Source organism: Paralichthys olivaceus, chromosome 20, assembly GCF_024713975.1.
Source record: "Paralichthys olivaceus isolate ysfri-2021 chromosome 20, ASM2471397v2, whole genome shotgun sequence".
Lineage (NCBI taxonomy): Eukaryota > Metazoa > Chordata > Actinopteri > Pleuronectiformes > Paralichthyidae > Paralichthys > Paralichthys olivaceus.
The window spans coordinates 3,430,117-3,452,994 of NC_091112.1; the positions used below are offsets into that span (position 1 = coordinate 3,430,117).

Here is a 22,878-nt window from a genome sequence, read left to right on the forward strand (position 1 = left end):
GGGTGACGGCTAATTTAATCAGACTGCAGCTCATCGGGAAACATTTAAAAAAGGTTTGACCCCCAAAGCCTCAACGAGATCCCCGCTGCCGGGAGCGTTGCCCAACTGCCTTTCCCAAAGTTTTTGCCTTGTGCATCATCGTTTTTCAGGGAGGGCGTCTGGGAGGGGGCTTCTGGGGCTGGGGGTGTTCTCTCCGCTGTCACAAACCCACACATTTTGTCATCTGCCATGTGGCCACATAGGGGACGGCGAAATTCTCTGCCTGGTATGACGTGGTTTGGCGGCAGCCGAGGTGGAAAAGACCTCGACTCGCGCTTCTTTCCACAGTTCTAACCCTCAGAATCCAGTGCCTGGCTTTATTTGTGTCTGAACAAAAACACGACGGAACATTGGAAGTTATTCACACGCCGAGAAACAACCGGCACCAACACTCCCGTTGCTGAATCACCTGTTTGTTTTGGGAAAATGAACTGGAAGCAGAGTAACGTTACTGTGCTTCGTTGTATTCCTCAAGCCCCGTCACATGTGTGCACTCATAACTGATGTTTTATTGGGTGTTTCTTGATATGGAGAGAAATGAAGGATTAAAAATAGCCTCTCCGAACCACAGACTGAGTCCAGACTCTGATCAGAAAACTTGAGTAATATCTGCCACCGATGAGAAAACCAGTGAAAAACGTCTGAAGGGTTTGACCGAGCTCACGGTGGCAGACGGAGAAACGAGGTAACACCTGAGGACGACTCAAATGTGCAGCGGTGAAATAGCACATCACACGAATACAGCGGCTTTTGTTACGAACAACCCAGTCATTTCATTTTGACGGAGTGAATATGGTTTCGTGTGTTGGGGTGAGTTGGTTATTTCGTGGTTATTAGGCCTGTTGCAGGAGCAGCCCCCCCCCCTTCCCCACAAACACACGCTGCCACACCCCACGGCCGTCCCCGCTCTTACAGTCAGACTTCCTGTCTCCAATCAATGTTCTCCTTTTTTCTCCGGTGCTGTGACGGAATCCCCTGCTCTGTTTCCTGTTGTGAGGGCCCGTTGCTTGGCTACAGCCGAGGGAGGAGCCTCCAGAGCCGGGGGGAGCGTTTTTACACAAGGCCAGGAGGTTCATTTTCTCTCCTCAACGCTCCCAGAGCCGGCGTGAAGCTCAGGCACAACACTGAGCAACAGCTCCCCGAAGGCCCACACAGCACCTCACTGTCTCTGAGCCGTTGGTCATGGTTGCACAGGCTCCACGTGCCCAAGGTCGTTTACATAAATCAAGAATGGAGCTAGTGTGAGTGCAGAGAAGTGTGTTCACCGTCGACTGTAGTACACACAGAGGCACAGCTGTGAAGTCGCCTGGTGACACGAGGAAGTTTTCTATCCGCGTCATTCTGGTCTTAAAAAAACTTCCTGAGCTAAAGGAGTAAAGATAAGAAGTATTTTATTTCTTCTGGCTGAAAGAAATAGTTTTCCCCACTGTCCAGAACTCCAGGACACATGAACACTTGGTGGAAGGATTTCAGGAAAGAAGCTGCTCTGTATATCTGAGGATTATTACCTTTTTTTAAACCTGTTTCTTTTTAGGAGAAGTATCGTAAAGTTTCCTAAAATGTGAATTGTGAGATAAATAAAAAGAAGCAGCACAACCTTGAATATCCAGTGAAATCACTACAAACTATTCTAGAACAAAATCGATAATTATTTTTACATAATCCATGAGTCCAAATACGTTTCGTGGCTTTTATCTAAATAGAAACTAAAAGCAAAATGTGACATCAACAGGAAATATCCGGGCCCTTCTCCAGTCTTTGTCTTTCGCCTGGACAACAACAGAGCAGGTGAAAAATAAACTACTTCTAAACCAACGTCTCTTGACTGTGACCTTCAGAAAACACTGTCCGTGTGATTTCACATTGAGTTGTCATGTATTTTGTGTGCGAATAAATAATCAAACGTTGGAAATATTTTTCGCGCAGGACGGAGGAACAGTCTCGTCTTCTTTAAGATTTCTAAACTCTCCTCCCTCGTTGAGCCAGTCGGGGAATATCATTACCGGTAACCTAATCTCTGCGGGTCGATGTTTCTTAATTCAAACAGGGTGCTGTGGAATTTTATAACAAGCCCAGTCAGATGGAATATGGCTACAGAAGCCACTTAGCCGCTTAGTAACAAGATAGCATAATGGCATAATGGTAGGTCTCCCTCCAGAATATATATATATTTATATATATATAAAAAAAAAAAAAAAAGCAGAAGAAAATGTGAAAAAATATACTAATTTGACAAATGCTCCCTGCATCTGAACTTTCTGCTGCGTAAGTGTTTTGTATTCCACTTACAGCTCGGATAAAATCAAGTTTAGTGGAGAGGTGTTTTTCTGTTGTGCTTCAAATTAAGTTACGGACGACGGAGGATGAGTCGTTTATTAACCTCCAGTCAGACGATGTAGCGGCTCCACGGTCGTGTTGCTGCACTTACGCAATTTAATCCAAAGCTGTTTGAGCAGCTTCTCCCAACCGTTGCAAGTGCAGGAGGTTCGGCTGGACTGGACTCAAGGTACTGGAAATAAAAATATATGTGAATTTACTTGAGGGTCGACGTGCTGCAGGGACTGAAGACAGAGAATGAGATGTAAGATCTGTGGGGAGTGATCTGTACTCTTCATTCATCCTCTTGTCTGGAGGTCAGAGGTCGTGGGGCTTTAGTTGCAACAAGGCCCTGATCTGTCCACCGCCCGATCCTGGTTCGATCCCCAGCTCCTCTAGAGCGCGCCGAAGTGTCCTCGAGCAAAGACACTGAACTTCACACTGCTCCTGATGCATCAGTGTGAAGACAGGAGACAGTTATTGTCCCTTAGTTTCGGTAAATTGAAACAGATGCTACATGAAACTCTTATTTCTGTAGATTCGACACCACTAAGTGTCTCACTAGTAATACACCACACCGCTCCATTCATGTTCTCAGCAGTTACCTTTACACTCTCTCCTGTAATGACGTCTAATAATTGTTTAGTTTTATATTTATTTATCCTTTGACGTTTAAAGAGACCAGAAACTAATAAATGCCAAAATGCTGAATTACAGAATGGGCTTCACAAAGATCTGAAAGTTGCTGAACCTGAATTAGATTTGAAGTCTTTTATTAAACCATTAAACTTTTATAAAAAAAGTTCATTTATCTCTTTTGTTTGGTTGAGTTATTAGTATTTTAAGTTTTTCCTTCTTTACACGATCAGTTACTTTTACTTAACGTCCGACAAAGAGTTTCATTTTTCCCAATATACATCTAAGACCTGAACTTTAAATAACTTCATCGAAACAACGTCAATAAAATGTGAGCATGAAAAACGAACTGTTGTGCGCTGGCACGACGAAGCATCGGTCACGTGAACATTATCCGCTCCATCACTGCTCCTCGTGCGGTCGTGGAAAACACTCCGCAGTGATCTTCCACAGACGCACACAGTGTAGGAACAGTTAAATACGACCTGTGGTTCGTTGCATCTTTCCCCTCCTGCGGACGAGGCGCTCCAGAGTGAGAACGAGCAGAAGAGAGAGAACGTCTCTGAACAAGTTAGAGCCATCGGACCATCACATTCATCACCGGGTCACAAACTACTTCCTGCTCCGAGGGGAGAAATTGATAACACATTGTCCGTTTGCTGCGTTAGATTACATCGTAAAAGATTTTGTTTTACATTATCCTCTGCACTGCTCACATTTAAAGACACAACCTGTAAGTACTATATGTTTATATAAGGATGTTCTTACTGTGGTTCTCTCTACAAACTTCGTTTTGGAATGTTTGACTTAAATAATGAACATTTTGATTAAGAACAGTTGATAAGAGGTTGTTGTGAATGTGAACAAGCATTTCTCTGTGTGTGTGTTCTCAGTTTGTGTAATTTGTCTATAACCCGTTGTTAACGCTGTGAATCTTCTTCTGGCTCCTCGTGCTTGAAAAAGACATTTCTCATCTCACGAGGCTTAAAGAGGAGTAAAATTAAATAGTGTGTTCACTGATGAGTTTACTTTCTCAAATTAATTCTCACTTGTATCTTGAACAACATTCGAAACCCTTCGTCCTTTCTTCAACTTGATTTCTCACAGAATACTTCCGGGATCTTGATGGGGTGAAATATTCAGAGGCTGAAGATGCGTATTACTGCACAGAGAAGCAGCGTTAACACGAGGATACACATGTTTGTTGTACTCTGTGGAGTATAACTCATGTTTCTTCAGTTTTGTCATCAACTTAACTTGGAGCCTCTGGTCTCTACCTCCACCTAGTGGCCGTATGAGGACTTTCAAGCTAAAAACCTCGTCAGTGTTGAATCTGTGTCAGAACACAGGAAGTGAAAACGCTTTCAAATCTTCTTTTTTCTTTTTTTATTACTCTTTAATCAATAACAATATTATAAATAACAGACACCGTTAGAAACGGGACATGAAAAGCAACAAAAACAACATTTCAACAAAAACACACACAGAGCAAGAATCGACATTTGGAATTTCTTCTTGTAAAAATGTAAATCACGGAGTGATTGTATTAAAGTGACCGACTCATTGCTAAACAACCACACCCACCTCTTGTCTTTTGTCTCGTAGTATAGCTACATGTTGCGGAGCGGCTGTCACGACTATGTTTAGGAATGATCCACCTGAGTTCAACTCATTCAAGGAAAACAAACGACAACCTGACTAAACTACAAACACATCACTTTAACTTTCTCCCAGCTGGTTTTTTTCCCTACTGTGCTTAAGAGAGTGAATGATAAAACTCATTCCCCCTGAATGTCAACGTCCGCCACACAACAAAGTCACACAAACGCCCAGGAAGGACGGGGGGGGGGGGGGCATTATCAATAAAGGCCTAAAAATATCCAGCCATCGGTTTCAGGGTCCGTCTTGTGACTTTAGTGTCCGAGAAGAGCAGCAAGTTTCTGAATCAGCAGATAAAAACAAACACGAACCAAAAATCTGATTGTTCGACATCCGATGCTGTGAAATGCGGCTTCAGCACATTGACACAAAATGAGGCACAAAGCGAGCTGCCGTGTCGTGGAGGCCAGCGACAGACTGAATGCAGGCCAGATATATTCATATACGCAGACGTTACAACGTGTGATGTCGCTTTGGAGTGCTGGTTTTATTCTACAGAGGTGACGACGGCCTGACGAGGTCATTCAGCGTCGCGGCGAACAAAGGCAGCAAATGCACAGAAGATTCGGTTTGGAGCCCGGGAGGTTTATATCCGGGACAAACGCTCAGCAGTTTCTCTGAATGTTTCGAAAATGATCGTTTTTGGTTGGTGGAGATTCAACGCAGCGAGGTTCACAACGACGACAGTAGTTATCAAAGCTATTTACAGGTACACAGGAAAACTTTTCATCCCTTACAGCAACTCAACGGTGTTCAAAGATGCAGAACTGCAATTATAGTAAAAAATAATACTTAAAAAAATCCGAACTCCACATATAAAAAAGTCAAACATCCAAAGTAATTCATCAGAAGTGTTTAAAGTGACACTTGAAGTGGATTTCTTTGAAATGCTTTAGAACAGAGGAAGGCAGGTTGACCCTCTGTGGATAAAGGGTCGAGTGCAGTCACACTTTCCTGTGGCGGAATCCTTCCTTTTGTCGTTTTTCTTTATGTGCTCCAACCTTTCAAGTAATCCCACGTCTCAGGTCAGAAAGAAAACCCAAAGCGCGAATATTCAATTTTTCGTTTCCCATTCAGGAATCCCCCAGCGGGTTCCTCGACCGCCTCAGGTCAAACGTCCGCCACTGACGATCAGCGTGTTTTAAAAAAAGTGCTGGAGATAGAAAGCTTGGAGAAGCACTGAACTACAAAAAGGAATACAGGTAATCCAAGTAGTTCTCATGAGGAGAGTTTGGAGTAGCTTGGCGGTGAAAACTTGCGCTTCAGGTATTTGATGATGTAGAGAGGAAGACAGCTGACCAGCGTGATGGCAGACACCTTCCACAGGAAAGGCCAAGTCGTGATGAAGGACAAGTCTGGGAGAACAAACAGAGACACGACCGATCAGTTCCACATGTCGCAGCGCTCTGACAGCTTAGAGAGTCGGGATGAGCTGAAGTTTGTGTATTTATCACGGCACTAAAAAGGAGAACTGAAGAGCGGAACACATGACGGGACGTAACTGACACGTGACAACAAAAAACAGCAACATGTGACTTTTCAAAACTTAAATGAAAACACACAGATGGATCAGGGGGTGAATTTGATTTACAGGCTGCACACCTACCAAGGAAAGCTCCAAAGGAGACCCTGCCTATGCCTGTTAGCAACATACAGAAGCAAAAGAAGTGCAGCAGAGACAGTGAGTGCAGAGCAAAATCATCAGCAGTGAACAGAGGGGAGGAGGGAGGAGAGGAGGGAGGAGGGAGGAAACGAGGGAGGAGAGGGAAGCAACTAAAGAGCTGGAGTCTGAACTACTGAACGACAATAAGGTGTCAGACATCATCACATCACAGGAAACAGGAGCAGCGACTTTATCACGATTTCTTCATTTCTTTGGGTTTTGGACGATTGATTACACAGCTCATATTTATTTCTAGCTCATGAAACTACAACTTAGTTCAAAGATAAAATGCCACATGTGCTGTGTGGAAACCTCAAGAACCACAAACGCTGTGAGTAACACGCAGTACCTACCGAAGTACTCGTTGAGGAAGGCGAGAGACGCCAGGTAACAGCCAAGACTGAAGAACTCGGCCACGACCATGAGCCAGTGCCAGGTACGAATGGTGAGCGCCACCATCAGCAGCTCCGTCAGGATGAGCGCCGTGAAGGAGATGGCGACCACGTGCACGAACTCGGACTCGAACAGCACCAGGCCGCCGTACATGAGGATGCCACCTGGTGGCGCCAAAGGGGACACATCGAATAAATGACATCCAAACACGAGACGGTGGAAATGTCTGATTTAGATCAATGTCGTGTTCCGGTGTTTTCACTTTTTTCAGGATCTTTGACTTGATGTCACTGCGCCAAGGTCATGTTTACATCCATGTCTGTCTGTCTGTCTGTCTGTCTGTCTGTCTGTTTGTCTGTTTGTCTGTCTGTCTGTCTGTCTGTCTGTCAGCAGGATTACACAGAATTTACTGAACTGATTTGGAGCAAACTTGGTGAAGGAGTGGCTCCAAGAAAATTTGATCATGTTTTCTCAACCTTTCAAAATAGTTTTACTCAAAGTATTCGACCTGTTTGACCGAGACACAGTTAAGGATTAATGTGTCTGGAGCTGGTATCATCATTTATGAGAGTAAAAGCTGTGTGTGTGTGTGTGTGTTTGTGTGTGTGTGTATGTGTGTGTGTGTGTGTGTGTGTGTGTGTGTGTGTGTGTGTGTGTGTGTGTGTGTGTGTGTGTGTGTGTGTGTGTGTGTGCGCTCTGGTGTTTCAGTCTTTAAATGTTCAGACGCTCACTCATCTCTCGGTGCCCACTGTATCCTGGCAGCTTTTCATTTTAACATTAAACTACATAAATTGAGCTTAATGGCCGATAACTGATCACATAATTACTTTCACACACAGTCTCCCTACAGAGCATTCCAGCGAGTCAAACTCTGAAATAAATTAAGTTGAGACTGAGGTCTAATATTTTCGTCCTGTGTCTGTCGTCCTCTCATATCGTCCACGCAGGTTTTTTTTTTTTTTTTTTTCCAACAGACCTGGTATTGGCCTTTAATTAAAAACCTCGAGCTGTCAGGAAGTCACGCTCCGGCAGGAACATAGATCTTTCTCACACGCTGCATGGCTTAGCGATTACAGAAATATCGATTTACTGGACGGACAAAAGCCTGCATGTAAAAGTGGACGCTGGGTGGAAACCTAAGATACTGAGAAACTGACTATCTGAGAGTTTGGAGAGGCCCAGGGACCTCGGTATTAGACACAGTAGAAATGATGAAATGGTGGATGAAGAGTTTCTCTGACAGTTGGCCAAGCCAGAGTGGCTGTGCCTTAAAGACGTGATGTAACCGTTTCAGACTAAACTTTCAGGATGAAACATGTTTTTTTTTAGAGTTTGTGCATCTTACCTTGATAAACACTGATCAGAACCCAGATGAGGAAAGTCTTGAAAGACAACGAACGCCCCTGAGAGAGAGAAACAATGAGAGCAACTGTTATTTCACATTTTAGAGTTTGCCATATACACACATTTTTGAAAAGTTTATTTTACCTTGGTGAGGTCTTTGTAAAGCTCTGGGTAGAGGAGAGCCATCTCCGGCTTCACGTCCTGGTCCAGAACCAGAGAGAACACTGGAAACATGGTGTAAATAGTGGCATACCTGCAGAGAGGGATCATCGTATATCCGAGTTACGCCACTGCGACAATACTGGACGCAAGTTTAATCGATGTTTTGGCAAAGGCACTTACCCAACCATGAGGAAACCCTGGTACAAGGGCACCGAGGCAAAGAAGAATATTGAGGAGAAAACGGCCTGAGGACAGAAAAAGCAAACAATCATGAAATAATCTCATAACGTTTGTGTGTTAGGAAAATTACACAATGTGGAAAAAATGTCTTTGGCGTCATCACACGGAAAAAAGTACAAAAAGACATTTAATTAAAAACAGGCATCAAGAACAAAACATCAACAAGTGTGACTTAACAAGTATTAGTGATCATTCAATCAACATAAAGTTTGTGTTGCGATGCTTCCTGTACCTGCATGGCGGAGATGATCATCCCTCTGTGCATGACAAACTGACCCAGCGCTGCAGAACGCTTGTAGCTGTTCCTGCCGTGAACCATGAGCAGGCGGCCGATGTGCTTAAATTGAGTGATGGAGAAGTCTGCGGCCAGAGACGCCTGTTTTCCTTCCTGTTTGGGAGAAGCAACAATGTGTTTCTAACGGGACATACAGCGCCACCTCAATAAAACAATGAAATAAACAAGGGTGTAAATTGAGTTTTAAAGGAAGCACGGACAGTTTGTTGCTGTTAAATACTGCTTTGTTTGTATTTAGGGTTTATTCTGTTTATTTAAAATGAATCAGAGCTGCTCCGACAGAATCAGGTGACATGAAAACATCTGAGGTCATAATGAAAAGGCTCTTTAGTCATGTGTGTGTTTGGGGAAGCTGTTACCTTTCCTTCGATTCCAATCCCACAGTGTGCAGCCTGGATCATGCTCACATCATTTCCTCCATCACCTGTTCGGAAACAGAACAAAACTAAACATTTAAAAAAGCCACACATGATTTTACAATGTTATGGTCAGTGTTTCTCATACTGAGCTTTGGCTGCCATCTTGTGGATAAAGAAGGTAATAAAAGTAATATAAGACGTATGTTATTTTATTTTATGTGTTGAAAACACAATCAACTGGAGCTAGAATGTGTTTGTAGCATCTAACTTAACATGTTTGCACTTAAATAGTCACATCTGGTCACATACAGGTTTGTGGTTTCACGTCATCTGTCCAGATGATTGTTAAACAACCCTCCAGGCTCATCAGCTCTCACCTATGGCGCAGGTTCTGTTGGCCGTGTGCTGCTGGAGGAGTTGGACAATCTGGGCTTTCTGAGTCGGGGAGCAGCGACAGCAGACGACGGCTGGACACTGACACGCCAGCTCCACAAACTCATGCTCGTAATACCTCAAACAAACCTGGAGAGCCACAAAGAACAGGACAAAACACATTGTTTACATGAAAAAATACATCTGCACGCTTTCCTGCTTCATATATTGATCACTTGGACTCTTTTACAAATGAAATTATGTTTTTTAACATGTTCCTAAAGACTTTCATTGAACTCTAACGTATTAGCTTTGGCTGAGAAATACTTTTTATTCTCTCCTCGCCTATTTGGCTGCGTCCTCAGCATCATCTGTTGCACAGAGAAATGTTGTTGCGTGTGTGTGTGTGTTGTGTTGTAGCACCTCTAAGGAGTCTCCAGAGATGACCAGAGCACAGTCATGTTTCCTTCTGAAGGCGTTGAGCTCCAGATGGGCCTCTCCTCTGTTCGAAACCTGCTCGAGGGCCACACCATACAATTAGCCACGCAAATATTAACGTGTGTCCTCATCTCCTGTATCTCCAGAACTGGCATGAGCAAAATTAGGAAAAGAGAAAAGAAAAGCAGCGTACTGGTCTGAAGACGTGGATGTCTTGGCTTCTGGAGACCAAATGGGAGCTTTTGGCGATGCATGTAGCCGTCTCGAGCTTGTCCCCTGTCAACATCCAAATCTAAGCAGAAAACAAGATCAGTATGCAGAAGAAGTGTCTGTCTTTGTTCATCATCATTATTTTCCTTGCTCACCTTGATGCCAGCGTTTCTGAGCAGCTCCAGCGTGGGCCTGACGTCTGCCTGCAGCTGGTCTTCCACACCGGTCAGACACAGAAGCTCCATCTCCCTCTCTAGACTCTCCACCACTGCTGCAACCTTCAGGGCTCGGTCATGGATGCTGAGCTTCGCCTGGTTGTAGCGATTCTGCACAAAGAAAAGCGGAGACATAAACTAGTGTAAAAGAATAAGTCGGACAATACAGAGAACAGGAAGTACATCGGGGTTCTTCCATACCTCGAAGTCCTGATACTGCTCCTCAGAAAGAGATTTCTTGGCCACCACCAGCGTCCTCAGGCCTTCTCTGGCCATGTTCCCACACTGATGGAAACGAGAGGAGGAAGTTACATTTTCAACTTCAAGCACTTTTGGAAACACTTGACTGAGTTTGAGGATTTGGGTGATTCAAAATAAATGTTTCTGTATGTTTAATGATGTCTCTTCCCCAAGACAAACCTAAATCAAATACAGGACAAATCATCTATTCTATCGGAGCAGCTGCTGTATAAGTACACCAAGTACAGTAAAGTCAATAGCAGCATATTGTTACCAACACCAAAAGAAATCAATATTGAATAACATAGCCTGTGGTGAAATTCAGAGGACACAGTAAAACAAAGGATGGCGGTTTATTTTTGATATGAAACACCAATGGGGCGAATCCGTCCTGTTGATTGGTTATTGACAAGCAGAGCAACCGTAGCGCCGGTTGATTTGACAGTGGGGATATTACAGCCAACACACATCATTAGCACCATTGTTCGAGAATATGACATACTGTAATTACCTCAACTTTATCTAGGTCACTAATTAAATCAAAAGCCGCCCCCGGTGCTAAATGACTCAATAATGCCAATATAATTATGAACATATGCGCACAAGACCTTCGACCACTAAACTGGTGTAGACTCGGCCTGTTGATCGCCTCAATGGATGTCCTCATTAAAAGAGGTTATTGAATGAAACCTCAACGCCATGGACGTCTATTCACACACTTATGTTATCCATGTTGTAATACGTTTCGTTATTTTGTTGACAGTCTCCTCCACAGTGGCTCATTTTATGTTGATTCAGAATTATGAACTGTAAGATTCGCCTGTTTGTTCAGCATTCAGCAAATACATATTCCAGCAATGGCCATTCTCTGTATTTACGTAGTGTAATTATCTCTCCGTGGTAGTTCTCATTGTTCCACGTCATTTCTCTCCGTGGTGATCGATACACTCGAGGGATTCTTGTTTCCATTTCTAAATTAATTTCATAATTTTCTGTTCTCTCTCTCTCTCTCTCTCTCTCTCTCTCTCTCCCTGTGAAGTCACCGCTCGTGCAAACCAAACACTTCCTGCTGTTGCTTCACATTAAAAGCACTCATCTGGAAAACAAACATGGAGCCTTTTATTGTGAATCTATTAAATGACTTGTTCTGCTTTGCTGCTTTTCCATCGTATCTCTGACAGTGTTTTCTGTATTAAATCACACAAACCACGACTAACAGCGGACGTCCACAAATCAACCAGTCTTTAGGATTTTAACTTCAAGCTGTCACGACAAGTGACGGGTTAGAAAAAATATGACTTTAAGTTTCAAAGTGGAGCCGTTACCTCTTCCTCCAACCAGTCGTTATACTGAACGATGCTCGCCATGGCAACATCAGCACCCTTCATGTAGAAAGTAATGTCTCCTGTTGACTCCTCCTAAGTCAAATAAGAAATACAAAATTATAGCATAGTATTTTTTTAGTTTAAATTATCTTCCACGGCTTCATGGTTCGATCAAAGATCAAACCTTACTTAAAAGGACACAAGTTTTGGTAAATTAAAATCAGTCAATGCTGAGGTCTGATTTAAATGGTGACTATAAAGACCACACAGATAATAATAATATAATACATGAGGTCCACACCCTGACGATGATACCCATCCTTTTACTCTCGGAGGTGAAGGGAAAGATCTGCAGGATGTAGAAGGAGATAATCTGTCCTGAAGGAGTCCTCAGCTGCAGCGAGGCCAGGTCTCTGTTGACCAGGGTCAGGCCGACGCTCTCCGTCCACCGAACCAGAGCCACCTGAAGAAAACACACAAATTCTAAAGACTGGAGACGACCATAAACAAGGACATTTTCAGTTTGTGGCATCTCCACATCTATAACTACCAGACAACATGGATTCAACAGAGACTCAACAGTTTAAACACATCTTTAATGGTTTTAGAACAATGTCCAAATGAACATGATGGATTTTTCAGTCTACTGGGTGCCGATCTACTCACTACAACATTGTAATGACAGAGATTATATTTCTTGTTATTGACCAAAATACAAACAAAAGAATGAAGTGTAGTTCTTAATGTATGACGCAGAAATTAGTCTCCTCCGTAAAAAAACATTTAATGAAACAGAGAACATCTATTACTTAAAAAAAAAAAAAAAAAAAAAAAGTCAACAATAAACCGATTGAATCTGGTTTCACGAGACATGAGAGTTACGGTATCTCCAGAGCTGCCGAGTTCTTCTCATTCAGCTCCAGATAAAGTGTTTTTCTGTTTCTCTTTCCTCTTTTTCTCCTCAGCAGGAACTGCAGCCCCCAAGTGAGCGTTCAGCTGCACACGACTCAATCCTCAATGGGTTCATTTTCAATTTGCTCACTCAAAGGTTGTTATTATACTCTGACCTACAAATTGGAACTTCCTGGTAATACCCTATCATTTCTCCCGCTCCCCCTTTGAGCTCCATAAAGGGCTGCCTATATTTACTTAACACACATCTGTGTGTCATTATCCTGGTGGGTGTGCGTAGGTACATAGGTACACACAGACACACACACACACACAAACACACACACACACACACACAGCATGTGCTGAGGATCCTAAACTGAGGTCTTTAATCTACTTTATCGGCTCGACTGAAACTATTTAAAGCCTTGTCAACTTTGATGCAAACTGCACATTGGTCACGTGTTCCGGCAGTAATAGAAAAGACTGCTGCGGACAACTTTACGACAATGGCCGAATGGTTTAAACAACACAATCAATCATTTCAACTGTGTTCACAACATCCTGGTGATCACGTAAATCACATTGGCAGCGCTGCCTTTAAAAACAGCAACTGAAGCTTGTCGTGAAATGGAGCTTCAACAGTTAATCTGTAATAGTTAAACATCATGAAGCAGTAACATTATACCTGATACTAGAATCTTAAATTCTGGAAAAACGTCCTGAGCAACTGAGTCAAACATTTGAGTTCTCACGTACAAGTTCAATGCTTGAACGCAGCTGTGATTCTCACTGAGGCTTCAGTTCTGTCCAATTGGATTTGATTAAGCACCCAATCATTAAACGCTACAGTGAAGCGCTCGTCTGATATTACGAGGGTCAAAGGTCACAGTGGGACTCTGTTCAACTCTGCTGTTCGATGACCCCTGTTCTGACCTCAGCGGCCGGCCCACTTCATCTCCTTAACGATGGCTCATTACATTAGAGAGGCTGAGGAGAGGGAGAGCCAGGGCCAAAGCAAACTATCACTGACAGAGCTACGGTGTCCAAGACCTGATGCAGCAGTCGATTAGACTGAGGAGAGGGAGTGATGAGGAGAGAAGGAGAGAGAGAGAGAGACAGGAAATGAGAGGAGAGGGAAAGAACAAAGAATATAGTAGAAGGGAAAAGGAGCGCTCCACCAACAATCACAGACCTCCACGTCTCATTGTCTCGGAGAGAAAATTAAATATTGATCAATCCGAGCGGTGAGAGACAATGGAGAGAGGAGAGATGGGGCAGGGTGAGCAGAGATATAAATAAATATATACGTCAAGCCGGACAGGCAAAATGGAAAACGCAGATTTATCTTTCAGCGCCTTTTTATCTGCGTTTTGACGGCTCCACTTGGCTGGAGTTTGACAAAAAGTCTGCAACTCTCACCGGGGCTATATGGTGCCTCACACGTAATGGGTGATAAACATGTCAACGGTCTAGAAGTGGGTGTGTATGAGACGCTGGACTCTCCTTCAATATACATTTAACCAATCTTTAAGAAAAAAAAAAAACTTTTTCCTGATTAAAATCTATCCCTGTGTTCACAGCGTGCAATTGTAAGTATTCTCCCTGGATTTCTTCATTGATTCTTTGGATCCATTAGAAACAGACAAACAGAAAGTCTTGAGGACCCTCAGTCATAAAAGCGCCATCTCTTGTGTTAGATGGAGAAAATGCAAAAGTAAAGGAAGCTATGGGAGACGATGAAATACGCTCAACTCCACGAGGAACTCACGACCTCTGACATTGTGCCCATGAAAGGAGCATGATGACAAACCAGGGTTATTTAGGATCAACAATAAAACACAGAGACAGAGAGGAGATGACAGCGTCTGCTCCTGATGTAAAGTCAGGACATTGTTCTTCTGACGGCTGCTGAAACCGTAAAAATCTCATATCTACCTCATCGGGGCTGGAGGCCTGGTAGGTGCGGTTATCGTCGCTGAAGTCCTGGTCTGCCTCAGCGGACTCCGGCTCTCCATTGACGCTGGTGTGCGTCTCGTAGACAGGCGTGACGTTGTGGCACAGGGCGATGGCCTTAACGGCCTCATGGATGCGGCTGCTGACGCTCTTACGAACCTTCGGGCCGGACTGCTGCGTTTTTCTCGAAGGAGTCGAGCCACTGGTGCCACTGTTGGACGCCGGGGGAGGCACCTGAAATATCAAGAGAGAGTGAGCACTGGGTTCTCTAAATATTGACCTCCTCCTTAAGTGCAGTTAAAGAAGTGGGATCATGGATGTATACAATCTACAAGCAGAGACAACATGTCTATAATCTGTGTGTGAATTTGAAATATATTATTTTATAATTGTTTTCCCACCACATGCAGCAGAACTATAAAATCCCTGCAGGTAGCAGATAAGCAGATATTATAACAAACTCACTCCGACGCAGTGAGGGCAGGTGGAGCATCACCACCTTTATCGTGTCATATCTGGTTCGAGGGCCTTTTTCTATATTCCGCCGTTTTGACATCAACCATCAATTTGACTTGGTGGTGATCAGCGAGCGGGCAGACTGCCCACTGTGCCAGCTGCATTTGACCGGGGCGATGCGCTCTACTGATGCATTTTATTTTGGCTTATGATTAACCTTCACTCCTGCCAGGCAGAGAAGGAAAGGCGATGTAGAACGCAGTGAGGACACAAGATGACAACCTTCACGAAGAGCGAAAGAGCGATTTATAGAGAGATCGTCAAGTTATTTTTGGGAGAGAAATTTACTGTAGTTTACACCCACGAGGAGAGGAAGGTAAAATTATACAAAAAGAAAGGTCTCACAGGGACACGAGCTAAAAACATGTGTTTCAGACAGTGGCTGAAAAGAGGAGCTGCAGCAATGGACACTATGAGGAACGTGATGTGATTTATGAGCCTCTGAACATTTTCAATAGATTCAAATAATGAACCTGCATATGAGCAGAATATATCTCCTTTAACTGATAATGACATGAATTGAGCACTCATCTTTAAAATGAGTAAATGTTAATATCTAAATAAAACCTCTTTCACATTTCACTGTATCGGTACAATTTTATAAAAAACCTGCGTATGTCTGTGCAGTATTAAAAGGACTAGTCATTTTTAATTTGCTGAGCTTACACATGAGGGTGTGAGGCAGATGGTTTCAGTGTCGACCAGCTGTTCTGGAGCTGGCTGAGAGCGAACAATATCATTCTGTCAGGACTCCAACCAGATCTGAGCCACCCAGTCAGGAAAACACTTACAGTACAGGCAGTCGCTCAGGGACGCTGCGTGATGAATGAACAATATGGTTCTTTCCTGGAAAACTCATCCTTAGCAAAATATAAAAATTGATTAAACTGATCTATAGGGAGTGACGGGAATAAATAGGAGGAACAGGGGAGTGATGTATCATGCGTATTTTCATTTCAACAGATCCGCTCCTTTATAGAGCACACGGTTTTTATCAAGTGACAAGTTTTATATTTAATTTGCTTGGATCTGTCCAGGTTTTCAACATTTTGTAAAATTAATGGGGATTTGTTTAAGTTTGTAAATGCATTTTCACGGTTTTAATCCTGTAGTATTTTCATTTCTCAATCCCGTTTTACAGTTTAAACAGTTTGATGACTCGTGCTTCACCCAGGGGCGTTAATTTACCTCACTGTGACACGTTGTATTGGATCATAAGACGACTCACCAGTGCATATGACTGGACTATGTGGTTCTGTATCTCGTCCATGGTGTCCGTGCCGTAGGAAACTGTTCCCAGGTGCAGCCGCTTGAAGATCATTTCATTCTGTGTCAGAGTTCCTGCAATCAGAAAACCAATTCATCCATTACAAACCAAAATCAAAAATGAAGAAAAGGCATCACCTATATTCTACGATTGTAAAGTAAAGCTTCAAATACTGGATGTTTGTTGCTAAGGAGGTAAAGCGAGTTGTTGGTTACTGTTTCAGTTCCTCTAATTTTATGACTAATGGGAAAATAAGAAAATTAAATCAAAATACAGCAATAACATACGAATCCACAAATTCGAAAACACACGTAATTCCGTAAATAAATCATCTGCTTAATATCGTTCATGAGCAAAAATACATCAGATTTATTTTAGAAATACTGCAACTACTTCTTAGTAAAAGATAAAAAAAAAAAAAATACAAATTTATCTCTGACACCACACCCTCACATATGCACACACAGAAAGCCTGGCATTGGTCCCCAGACGACTGCCCACAATGCATCATGGGACTTACAGGGTGGTGTGACTGCCTTCTCACTGACCTAATCTCATTACCAGTATGGACTGCGTGTCCTCTGTAATTAACAGACAAGACACAACATCGCATCCATAAAGGCTGAGTGAATGTTTAGACACTATGAAAAAAGGAACACATTGAAAATTAGGGCAATGGCTTTGTTTAATGGATGCCAGTTGCCAGAATGTGTGCTGATAGAGCGTAAAGCTGATTAGAGGGCATCTAACTTCCAAAAACACCAGAGCCACGGGGTTAAACCAATTCTAATGGATTGATTGTTTGTTCTTGTTTCCATGTGCTTTAACTATCAACCTGGATAAATTGGCTGTGTAGCTAATCTATTCCTACCTCAGATCAGTGAAGTAAGACAAAGAAGCATGTTAGGTCCAGGACGGGAGTTTATCACGCTGACACACTGGCGAGCATTAGTGAGGAGCAGCCATTTGTTATAGGAGAATCAGGCCGTGATAGTGAAATGATGGAATTCAAGGAAACTTAAACAGAACCTGGAAAAATAAGTTCTTGGTTTGTTTTTTGTTTTTCAGAATGATGCTTATAATGCATTTAAATGTAAGATAATGATGTATTTTTAATTATACTGTTTCTTTTTAACAGCCTACATTTGTGTTCTGTGTAGTTTTGCTTTAATTTAACAAAATTTGGTAAATGTTTCTTCACTGTGGTCGGACTCTCACCCGTCTTGTCCGTCAGCAGATAGACCAGTCGGCCCAGTTCTTCGGGGATGGTGCTGGTTCTCACAACGGTGCCAGGGATGTTTTCGTCTTTCATGATCATCCAGCCGTAGGCCGATTTTCCCATGTCCAGATTGACGCGCAAGCTGCGTACGAGGGGAGAGAAAAAACTGTAATACCGAACAGAAAACGTTTCTATTTTTAAATGCTATGTCGAGCATTTAAGTCTGAAATCACGTCGTCATTAATGCAAACCAACTTGAATCTTTGCGTTTTTTCTTCCCTTTTATGTTTTTTTATAGGAGGTAGGGCCCCACAATGGCTCTTGAAATGGGCCCCCAGACGCTTAAGGCTGCCTCTGACAATAGGCTCACATAAAAGAGGTCATTGTGCAATTTAATAGACTGAAAACAAAGACAGACAACTTTTATTTCAAAGCTGCAATAGTAGATTTTCAAATGAATTTTTTGCATTTAATTTCCAATAAAATTACTGCCTAGACTAACTTTTAGTTTGTGTCCACAGAAAACCGAAAGACAGAAAGAGTTGTACCTGATGGGGATGATGTAAGAGAAAAGCACGATGAATCTGAAGAGGTTGCGGAACCAAGGACCCACAAACCCCTGCAGCGCTATCATGACAACTGACAGAACCACCTGGGCCAGGAACAGGGCCTTGGTGAGGCGGTTCAGCTCCAGGTCCAGTAGGCCGACCTTTGGGGACAAGAGGTCAGAGGTCAAAACAAGACGATGTTACAGAGTGAAAGTCCTACTTCTTCCAAACTGTTTAGAGACTTTAGATGAATTCTTTAATTGTAAATAATAAAATCTGAGGAGGAGGGCGTATATATTGAACGTGAGACGCTCTGTAGCTCACGGACAGCTGTGTGTTAAGAAAACTCCAATATTAAGAAATTAAGTCCAGATTGGAGATCAAGTGGAAACTTCATGTCTTTTTTGACAACCTTTTTCTAGAACAGTCTATTTGTAACTTTCCCATCTGCTCCAAAAACCTTGCCACATGCTAAACAGGGAGAAAAAAACAAAGCCAATAAAAAAGACATTATTAACTGCAGGCCTTTGTGTGTGTTCAGCATAAACAAGTTTATTTGTTGCAGGATTCTGTGGAAAACTACAAACATGTCAGGCTGAAGAATTATTCTTAAATGCAGCAGACAGTCAGAGGCAGTCAAAATAGTGAAAGTTCCCATATTGAGCTGGTTCTCTGGAAAAAAGTGGTCAGAGTTGTCTTATTTTTCAAGTGTTTCTCCCAGCCAATGGAGCATGTGGGAAAAAGATGTCAAATAAAGAAGCGCCCTTCCCCTTTCTGGCAGCGCTCACAGCAAAGCCCTGTACACAGAGGGCTTTCATCTGACGCACCACGCTTACAAAAACAGCAGAACATAACATCTCTCCTCCCTCAAATAAAGGAGCCTCGCTGAAAAGGAGGGGAGGGGAAAAGCACATATAAAAAGCAGCAAAATTCCTCCACTGCATAAACCCCCACCAAGCCCATTCCCCTGAGGACTGGGAGAGCTGGGAGACCAGTGTGACTGATTTATCAGTTGCTGTTAATGTCCCAGAAGCCGAGTGTGGAAAAGGGAAGGGTGAGGAGAAGGAGAGGGTGGTATCTCCCCACCCCAGTGCCTCACTACATGGTTCATGGTTGAGCAATTGAGAAAAATAGGGGGTTTGGGTGGATTAAAATGAAGAAAAATTAAGACAGTGCATGCCTGAAAAGCAAAGGATCCCCTTCTGCTTGAACAATGGCCGGTCTAAATTTTTCAGGCTTTGCCCGGGATCAGATGAAGTCATTACTCATTCAGTCAAGGAGAGGGGGGGGGGGGACTCAATTACCTCAACCTAAAGATGCTATCAATGAATAAAAAGTGCATATCCATTCATCTCTTGAAAGGAATGATTCAATCTGCCTGCGTGGCTTGTATTTTATCAAGTGTGTGAAATCTGATGAAGAATCGCAGCGAACATGAATATTCACAAGTTGAAGCCTAAAAGAAACATCAGCAGCAGTCAGGCAGCGGCGTCTTGTGTTAGAGCGTGTGACGCTGGCAAATTGAGGAAGTCAAGAAAAGAAACCGAAATTGATTTTTAGTCGAAAACAACTTTAGGTCTCCGCGTTTTTTTCCGAGTAACACAGTTTGAGAGAGATGTGAGGTGGAGCGGAGCGCCGGGAGTTGGACACGCACAAACAAAACAATCATTTTGAAGAGCAGCCTCTTGTCAAACGACATCGTTCAGTCTCTTTTCTCGGAGAGAGATCTGTTAAACAACACTGGGACAAAGAGTGAGTCTGTCCCTCGTCCTGTCAGATTGATCAAGTACAGGCATTGTCCTGGCCGGTGTCACAACAGATTATATGAGGCCAAAACGTTCTTGTGACTTCAGCCGCACTGTATCGACTTTCTCCCGCAATCTCCAGTCTCCATATTGGCACTTCTGACATCATCTCCTTGAAATATTGAATTCCTCTCAGCTGGCGGGCTTTACACAAAACAGTGGCCCCTGCGGTTCGACCGGCCACATCAGCGTTCTTCATAGAAGACGCTGGTGTCAAAACAGCGCTGCAGCAGGAAGGGGTTGTGTGTTGTTGTGCCAAAGAAAACTGTAGGTGTTAACTTTGTGCGTTAAAGTCACACACCGCCTGCGTAAGTGACCTGCGTGTATTTAATCCAACAACCATCCAGGTAAAATCTTATATTCAGAGTCAAATTTTCATCAATCTCCTCAATCTGGGGGAGAAAAACGCTCGATGGGGATTCAGTGGGATTAACTTCCTGCTGAAAATGTCATTTAAATCCTCGGTTAGTTAATTTCCCTTTTGGTTAATTAGCAACCGGCACTGACCTTTAGCGCTGACAGGTCCAACTTTATCTGGAAAGTCAAGGTTAAAAAAGCACCTTGCCACAGTGATTGATTAGTGATTAGAGGCAGGGGAGCAGAGATGGCATGAGGGGAACTTGGAGCAGATGTTACTTTGTGTGTTCAATTACTCTCTGCAGCTTTTACAAAACATTTATGTTCACGCTGGCATCACCTCACAGGGTTTTGGTACTTTTATCATTTGTTAGAACTCTAAGTAACACATACGAATGGATTTCATTTCTCAGGTCTGTATAGGATGTGTAACCAAGACATAAATCTGAAGCATTACTTAGTTTTAGCCTCTAAACTGTGACGCTCTGTTGCATTTCTTTCTTCCAGCCGTTATTAGACATGAACTCCGGAAAACGTCCGGGAAAAACTTTGACCGGAGTTTTTCTTTCACGTGTGAAGAACGCAGCAGGAGATTCTCTGGTCAGAACAACAGAGACATCTCTAGATCATCCCGTACGACCAAAAGCTCTGGAATCTCGTCGTCTTTCTAAGTTGATGTCTGTCTCTTCTACGTGAATGAATCTTCTTTTTGGTTTTTTTTTAAATTCAGTTTTAGATTCGTCACGTGTTAAAGACGTCATCAACACGCCCTCTTGCACGTGGTGAATCCTTGTCTGAGTCTTAACTGGAGGGCTGGCGGGAAAAACTCAGGTCTAAAGCAGCTTTTGTGATAAAGGAATATTTGGCTTCATCTGAAAACGTCATCTCAAATTGTTTTGGGCCTTTTCACACAACAAACTATGAAACGGTGGAGAAATGAAGCAGGTAAACTGATAATGAAAAGAATCATAGTTTATAAGTACAACATCCTCATAATGCCATTATTTTAAGACATTTAAAAAAACCTCTCAAACAAATCACAGAACTTGCGGATTTTCCTGCCGAAGAGTGTTCACCTTGTTTTTGGCAAAGGATGTGTTCAGAACGCTTCTGGTCTCTTTGCCGGTGTAGATCACCACCCCTATCACCGTGCCTGCCAAGAGGAGAGAGACAAAGAAAGTAATGCTGCTCATTAACTGAACCTCACCCCCACCATCTCGCTCTCACACACACACACACACAAACATACATGCACACACTCATCTTGGTCAAGTAAGATGAACTGCATGAGAGGAAACACAATAAGGCTGAGCTGAGGCAGTTTTGTCTCATTGCCAATCAAGCCAACAGACAGGAGTTTAATACGTTTAGACTCTCGAGGCCTTCAGCCACCCTATATGGAAGCTCATAAAACCTGATCAATATGCTTCCATCTTTATTTGCCAATTCATTACAGTGGCTTTATTACAAAGGATTAATGGATCATTAATATTAAATGAGCTTAATGGGAGAGCAAAGGTGCTAATACACCTCAATACTAGCCCTGAAATCCCCAAACTATAAAAATGGGAAGAAAGTAAAAATGAGCAGAAGACAGAAGGGGGAAAGTGAAGTATACAGACAACGAGAGGAAGAGAAAAGCAACCAGTGGTTTGAGAGAAAGGAGATAAATCGCTCTCACCGGCTTCTAACTTCAGAAATATTAAGCGATGTGACAAATGGTGAGCGGCTCAGCGTGCGGCTGGGCTTCAATTTGAATATGCGAGCAACTAATTCTCCCATCACAGCTGGACTGGGGCCTGTGAGAGTGTGAATACGTGGCAATCTGGGCCAGTTCAAGTGCTCAGAATGCCGCCGTAGAGGCAATGGAAGTGTCTGTCAAGGAGAAGCTTGTGAGGGACAATGACATTCCCAAGCAGAGATGATGTAAGTCAGGCTTTTTGTGCCTCTCTCTGTGTGTGTGTGTGTTTCTTCTTCCGGTCAAGGTCAGGCCAGAGGAGAGAGCGACACCGCAAATCAATGGTGTGGCCATCAGTGAGCGCGTCACAAACACTCTCAACTGACACAACTGTTTCTGTGGGGGATCGCTTTGTTGAAGCGAGGCAGGATTACCTCAACTGTTGGTTTTCTCAGAGTTATTCAAACAAGCGCATAGCAGAATAAAACGCCTTCTAGGTTTCATGCCGTGCATCCTTTGTGCAACGAAACTTCAGTGCAAGACCAGAACACAGCCATTTTAAAACAGCGCTCGGAGACATGTGAACAGGCACAGAGTTTGTATTTACTAATTATTGGTGAACATAGTCAGCGAATCTGCCTTGTGATTGGGAGAATGCAAAATGTGGCTGCAAGGCATCGTCTGAAAAAATCTTATTTTAAATTAAGAATTGACTTTAATAGACACATTCACTTA

General features: G+C 43.0%; 1 protein-coding gene across 3 annotated transcripts in view; it reads right to left on the reverse strand.

The window, feature by feature from the left end:
• Window positions 1-4,362: 4,362 nt before the first annotated feature.
• The window catches only part of atp9b (ATPase phospholipid transporting 9B), a 30,344-nt gene continuing 11,828 nt past the window's right edge, over window positions 4,363-22,878 (reverse strand). For 2 of the 3 annotated variants that reach the window (XM_069515917.1, XM_069515918.1), the window contains exons 11-30: window positions 21,542-21,618; window positions 18,304-18,464; window positions 17,755-17,897; window positions 16,498-16,610; window positions 14,736-14,987; window positions 12,208-12,369; window positions 11,907-11,999; window positions 10,543-10,626; window positions 10,282-10,452; window positions 10,110-10,208; window positions 9,902-9,991; window positions 9,484-9,628; window positions 9,107-9,171; window positions 8,685-8,840; window positions 8,393-8,457; window positions 8,195-8,303; window positions 8,052-8,109; window positions 6,667-6,870; window positions 6,257-6,289; window positions 4,363-6,005 (exon numbers count right to left, since the gene is read on the reverse strand). In XM_069515917.1, the coding sequence (XP_069372018.1) occupies window positions 5,869-6,005; window positions 6,257-6,289; window positions 6,667-6,870; window positions 8,052-8,109; window positions 8,195-8,303; window positions 8,393-8,457; window positions 8,685-8,840; window positions 9,107-9,171; window positions 9,484-9,628; window positions 9,902-9,991; window positions 10,110-10,208; window positions 10,282-10,452; window positions 10,543-10,626; window positions 11,907-11,999; window positions 12,208-12,369; window positions 14,736-14,987; window positions 16,498-16,610; window positions 17,755-17,897; window positions 18,304-18,464; window positions 21,542-21,618 (2,417 nt within the window). In that variant the 3' untranslated portion in view covers window positions 4,363-5,868. The remainder of the gene's footprint in view (window positions 6,006-6,256; window positions 6,290-6,666; window positions 6,871-8,051; window positions 8,110-8,194; window positions 8,304-8,392; window positions 8,458-8,684; window positions 8,841-9,106; window positions 9,172-9,483; window positions 9,629-9,901; window positions 9,992-10,109; window positions 10,209-10,281; window positions 10,453-10,542; window positions 10,627-11,906; window positions 12,000-12,207; window positions 12,370-14,735; window positions 14,988-16,497; window positions 16,611-17,754; window positions 17,898-18,303; window positions 18,465-21,541; window positions 21,619-22,878) is intronic. The other variant, XM_020104414.2, reaches the window with a different exon arrangement.